The sequence below is a fragment of the Sinocyclocheilus rhinocerous genome, unplaced genomic scaffold (assembly GCF_001515625.1).
Source record: "Sinocyclocheilus rhinocerous isolate Xijiao unplaced genomic scaffold, SAMN03320098_v1.1 scaffold1053, whole genome shotgun sequence".
Taxonomy (NCBI): Eukaryota; Metazoa; Chordata; class Actinopteri; order Cypriniformes; family Cyprinidae; genus Sinocyclocheilus; species Sinocyclocheilus rhinocerous.
The window spans coordinates 1785317-1791852 of record NW_015638958.1 but is presented as its reverse complement, the minus strand read 5'-3'; the positions used below and the strand labels follow the sequence as shown (position 1 = coordinate 1791852).

The window sequence follows — 6536 nt, the reverse complement described above, 5'->3', positions numbered from 1 at the left end:
GTACATTACATTGCTAAAAATCATTCACTGTCCTTGTTTTCGAATACATACATCTAAATGAATGTAAAAACAAAATTGTATAAAATACTTCTCAGAGAATCTTTTTAGAATAGAGTGGATCTCTTTCTTTTCCACTGGCCAAAGCAGTATATAATTGTTTTAAACAATTCAAATGTTTTAGGATATTTAACATATGTTTTATGATATTTAAATAGACTATAGTAGAATCAGAAATATGGTGTGTGTAAATAAGTGTAAATAATTGTCTGGCGTGGCGTCACTGAGAAAATATTATAAAAAAGAAACGTGCAAATCTTACCGTTTGCTTCAGACTATATCCTTCAATCACAATGCTATTTTCATAATGTTCTGAAGATCGCAGAAGAAGTCACGCGAAATAAACACCTAATATAACCAGGCTAATATAATCGGACCTATTTAAACCTACCAATGGACCGTTCGACCACCGAATCCAGTAAGTGTGCATCGTTGATGTTCTTGCTAAAAATATTTTCTCTTAACATGAGATCTGTAGTTTAAAGAAACATTAATGTGTGCCTAGCACTCCTCGCTGTCATTAAAACAGCATGCAACAAGAAAAGTGATCAAAAGACAGCGCATCCACGACAAATGTCTAAATATCAAAATTCATAAGTTTTGTTTAACTTTTGAATAATGACGTTATGTAATGTCAGTGCTTAACTCCATTAATGAGCAGAATATTTAATCTAAATGTGTGTAATCATTACTTCGCTATTACGCCAGTAAAAGAGTGCGTATGCACGGTAGAGTACCTGTACGGTGCGCACATATTTACGGCAAGTTTATTTTTTATAAATCCCAATGTGTACGTGGGGCCTCATTTATAAAATGTTGCGCAGAAACCATCCTAAAATTGATCTTACGATCATCTCTCAAATATGCATACGTGTGATTCATAAAAAGATCTGCAGTTTAAAGAAACATTAATGTGTGCCTAGCACTCCTCGCTGTCATTAAAACAGCATGCAACAAGAAAAGTGATCAAAAGACAGCGCATCCACGACAAATGTCTAAATATCAAAATTCATAAGTTTTGTTTAACTTTTGAATAATGACGTTATGTAATGTCAGTGCTTAACTCCATTAATGAGCAGAATATTTAATCTAAATGTGTGTAATCATTACTTCGCTATTACGCCAGTAAAAGAGTGCGTATGCACGGTAGAGTACCTGTACGGTGCGCACATATTTACGGCAAGTTTATTTTTTATAAATCCCAATGTGTACGTGGGGCCTCATTTATAAAATGTTGCGCAGAAACCATCCTAAAATTGATCTTACGATCATCTCTCAAATATGCATACGTGTGATTCATAAAATGAACGTACGCACAGAAAACGCACGTACGCCTCTCTTTCAGATGTGAAATCTGTGAATCGCAAATGATCTTGAACTTGCGTGCAAATGAATTGTTTCAGCTCTCTGCTTTGTAAACGACTCCTAATTAATGTCATTAACATGTAAAAGATCACCAGTCATCATCCATATTCTTTAATTTAGAACAGCGAGCTGCATGAACAGCTTACATTTTCAAAAACCTGCAGTACTCCCCAAGAAAAAGTGCGTACGTCTGCTCAGACACTGATGTGACGCTAAGCACTTTTCCACGTCAAAGCCAGTTTTTACAAATATGAGCCTTGGTGTGGATTTAAGTGTACGCACACTCTAAGATCAAATCTGAGCATACGCACGCTTTATAAATGAGGCCCCTTGAGCCAAAAACTCATCACCAAACACCAATGACTTGTACATAGTACACTATATGGACAAAAGTATTGGGACCCCCTTCTTTAGAACAGAAAAAGGCACTTCCAAAACTGTGGCAACAAAGATGGAAACATAATTCATGTATTTAAAAATTGTATTTCCATCTCTGTTGCAACAGTTTTGGAAGTGTCTAAAATGACTGTACCCATATGTACAAGTCATTGGTGTTTGGTGATGAGTTTTTGGCTCAAGGTCTGCATTTAAAGTCACACCAGAGGTGTCCAGCTGGGATTAGGACTTGGCTTTATGCAGACCAGACAAGTTCTTCCACACTGACTGAATCAATCATTTCCTTTTTAACCTTGCCTGTTCATCAGAAGGGCAATATAGTGTATATTTTAATATGTAATTTATTCCTGTGATGGCAAAGCTGAATTTTTAGAAGCCATTACTCCAGTCTTCAGTGTCACATGATCCTTCAGAAATCATTCTATGTTAATAACCTCCCCTGATTCCCTATTCTACTGGGTATAATTACTTTCCTGCCTGTTATGAGTGATTTTTTTTTTGGATTTTAAAAAAATTTTTATTTGGTGCTCTTATTATTATCACTGTTTTATATATATATATATATATATATATATTAGGATTGTTTGATGAATAGAAAGTTCACAAGAACTTAAAATAGCATTATTGTTGCTTTTGATCAATTTAATGCTAAATAAAAGCATTAATTTCTTTCAAAGAACAAAAAAATCTTAATTGCCACAAAATACAAATGTATATAGTTTATAGATTAAGTGCTCTTTGAGTTCATATTTGTATTAAATTCCTGTGAGCTAATCTGCAAAACTGTTAAATAACACTTTAAAAGTGCTGTTAATTGCTGTTCCTCATCCTTTAATTTCAGAAATGTGAGCACAATCTGAGCAAACCAGAATTTAATCCAACTTCAATAAAGTTAAAAATCCAGCTTGTGGCAGTGTAAGTCCTGTGTATGTGACCTAAATTCTCTTATTTGCTGTTTTTAGAGTGTATATTTGATGAAATGAACCAACTAACGATTTTTGTTCTTCTTTACAGGAGCTACATTCCTGAAGTGAGAATCATGTCCATTCCAAACCTGCGTCACATGAAGGCAAGTTTGAGTAATGCTTGGACACAAACAAAATTATGCAGTTTATTTATTTGTGTTCCATTTTTAATAAATTGTAAATAAATTAAGACTATTTGACTTTTGAGGCTTAGTCTGGTTACAATTCTTTGACATTTTAAACTATAGACTTTTTTTTTTTCATTTATAAGTAATTGTAGTGTTTTGTTGTAATACAGGAGAGTCAGGTTCTGCTGACCCTGACCAACCCAGTGGAGAGCATCACCCATGTGTCTCTGTACACCTGTGAAGAAGCAGACCCAGATGATATTAACAGCACTGCTAAGGTAAAACACCACAGCTGAGCCTATATCTCTTAACAGTACAGATTTATAATGATATAAATGAATTTTAAGAAGTGTATATGTCCTGTAATGATGGCTGGTGGTTGGATATTGAATTGGACACGGACAGGTGTGTTTATCTAGATTGAGCTAGATGAACAACAACCTCTCAGTTCAGTCTCCAGACGGACATTATTTACCTTCAGTGGGCCACTGCAGGGGAAATGCTAGTCATTACAGCCTCACCATCACTGCGCTGCAGTGTGTCATTGCCTTGTGTTGTGCCCCCATGGTTTTATTATGAAATATTATTGTTTAATAGGTGCTGGTGCCCTCAAAAGAACTGGTCCTGGCAGGGAAAGATGCGGCCGCTGAGTATGATGAACTGGCAGAACCTCAGGGTTTTCAGGATGACCCAGAGTAAGAACCACCTCTGCTGATGGATACTGAGAGCAGATAAACCAATTTAGCTCATTTATTTCCAAGAAGATGAGATTGCAGTAATACAGAGTCAGGGGCTCAGACTGTGAATAGGTTATTTATTTATTAATAAGTAGGGCTGCATGTAATCTACTTTGAATTTGAACATCAGTCATTCACTAAGTGAAACCCCCAGTTCCTGAAATATCTTTGGGTATTTTGATGATGCTTTCAGGTACTGTATGACTTTTCTTTCTTCTGCTGAACTCAAAAGAACATATTTTGAAGAATGTTGGTAAACAACCTCTTGCTGGTCCCCAATGACTTCCATACTAGTCAATGGCAACCAGCAACTGTTTGGTTACCAACATTCTTCAAAATGTCTTGTGTGTTCAGCAGAAGAAAGATGTTCATACAGGTTTGAAACAACTTAAGGGTAAGTAAATGATGGCAGAATTTTTGGGTAAACTATCTATTAACTATAGCTGTATTTAAATCCATTCTGTGAAATTCTGCAATTTCCTACCACAATCAGTGTAGAAAACGTCAAACAAAATTCTTAAAACAAACCAAAAATGCTATTAAAGCATTATCAACCGTGCATGCAGCATAATGCTGATTACCACAGAAAATAATTGACCCTGGGTTTTGTTCAAAGTCAGAAATTGTGGTCAAGGCACTTAAAATGCAAAGTAATCTGGGTCAGTGTTCTCAAGGTTTTAAAAGGTTAAATATAAGTGGTTTGACACAAATACAAGCTTTATAGGGTTTATTTTCCAAGCTGTTCTTTTTTTAAGTTGGAATACTTTTTTAGATCAACCTCTGTTTATGTATTAAAGAATTGTTGTTTTGTAGTTGTGTATTTATGCAACTCCCTACGGTTAAGTAGTATATAGTATATCACTGTTGTAATTACAGTGGATAGCTATGCGTAAAACTGTCTGCCCTTTTGGTGGAATTCCGTACCCGCTTATCAAACTTACATACTCCTAGAACAGATGTTTGAGGGGGAGTGTGGAAAAGAAACCGAAATCATTCGCCATATTATAAGTGTACTATCAGAATGATTTTGAAACTGATATTTCAAGGCAAAAATGTACATACAGCATGTAGAAGCTTTATTTTTGAGGTGAAAGCCAAAATTATTTTCTGTGGTAATCACTATTATGCTACAAATGCTGTTGAAGTCAAGAAACCTTGCATTTAGTCATTTTTCTTGGGATGTCTGCTTTTAATCATCTGATATCATCGGTTCCTGTGTTTTTACCCTTCATGAATAACAGTCTGCCCTCTTGTATTTTCAGTGTGGTGGCCTTTAGAAAATCAAACAAGATTGGCTTTTTCATCAAAGTGATTCCGCAGAGGGAGGAGGGTAATGTCACAGTCGCTTTCAAACTCCGACATGACTTCCGGAACCTCGCTGCTCCGATCAGACCCACTGAGGAGGGAGAAGCCACCAGTGAGGCCATCTGGCTCACACACCATGTGGAGCTTAGCTTGGGCCCCCTGGCAACTTGAGAACATAACACACATGAGCTACACACAAACATAAACACACTCTGATGCATAAACAGAGAAGTTAAACAACATGTGGCACTAAACTCACAAACTTACACAACCTCTCTCTTGCTCATGAAGACATTCATTATCTTGGTGAAGTGAGTGTAAATATTAACAGACACACACACATCACTTACAGGAACGCAGTTACTTAACAGTACACACACTACGCCTACATTTGTACCAGATGCTTTGTGCAGTGATCTCTTTCTCGCTCTGTTTGTAGCGCCCCCTGCTGATGTATCTAAATGCATGTGATTACAGTGACATCATCTACTGTCATATTTCACGGTTCCAACTCCAGTTCTTCTCAGTGTTCATAAACACATTTAGATTAATGCTTTATCTAGTTTTTGTGGTAATTTAATATTTTGTATTTGCTGTAAGACAAGCAAAATGTTACTTGCAGTTGTGTGGCACTAATTAGTGAGACAAAGTCATTGGTTGTGAAACACGTTTGATAACCAACTCTGTTTATTCCGTTATCTGTATTAAATCAGAGGGTGAACACCAGTGCATTCATCTTTATTTATCTGTCTCATGGTAGTAGCTGGAAGTCCTGATTTAGGTTCTAATATGACCGCCTTAAATGTGGTTGAGAAGTCTTATGCAATAAAATGTGAGAAAAGTGATGGATCTGGATGTGTTGTTGTTGTTATTATTATTGTTATTATTAGTATTAGTATTAATGGTTCAACAGGGCTGTTAAGGTATGCTGTGTAGAGTAGCCCTGTTGAGTTTTCCTTTATATTCTGAAAACATTTAAAACATTTACTTAAAAGTATAAGCTTTTTAAAATTTTACAGGAACAGTTTTTTTATTTTATTTCTTTTCAATTTATTAAAAAAAATAATTAAACCATGTCTATCTATATGGCTCTCTTTTTGGACACTAATTTCATTATAATAAAAGTGAACGGGGACTATGGTTGTCAAATGATTAAAAACTGTCATAAAAGTAGTTGCATTACAGTATATAATAAGAGTTGAAGTCGTTTGAAGGCGTTTGAGGACCCAAGTTTAAAGGGGTCATGTGATGCGATTTAAATTTTTCCTTTCTCTTTGAAGTGATACAAGCTCTTGGTGCATAAAGAAGATCTGTAAAGTTGCAAAGACTAAAGTCTCAAATCCAAAGAGATATTCTTTATAAAAGTTGAGTCAACCACGCCTACCTAAAACGGCTCTTTCTAACACCTGCTGGCCGTTCCTCACTCAAGCCCGCCGTGTGTGACGCTGTGTTTCGTTGTGAAAGCGAAACAACTTTGTTTGGCCTACTACTTGGGTTGAAAAACAGTAAAGGAAAACGCACTAGGTCTCTTTGTGAAGCTTTTCTGTTATTTATATGATGATCTCATACCTGTTTTTTTTTTT

General features: G+C 35.8%; 1 protein-coding gene across 2 annotated transcripts in view; it reads left to right on the top strand.

The window, feature by feature from the left end:
* The window catches only part of LOC107750360 (dynactin subunit 4-like), a 14010-nt gene extending 8214 nt beyond the window's left edge, over positions 1-5796 (top strand). For both annotated transcript variants that reach the window (XM_016565714.1, XM_016565713.1), the window contains 5 exons: positions 2660-2733; positions 2833-2887; positions 3082-3189; positions 3509-3606; positions 4911-5796. In XM_016565714.1, coding sequence (XP_016421200.1) covers positions 2660-2733; positions 2833-2887; positions 3082-3189; positions 3509-3606; positions 4911-5124 — 549 coding nt within the window. In that variant the 3' untranslated portion in view covers positions 5125-5796. The remainder of the gene's footprint in view (positions 1-2659; positions 2734-2832; positions 2888-3081; positions 3190-3508; positions 3607-4910) is intronic.
* Positions 5797-6536: the final 740 nt, after the last annotated feature.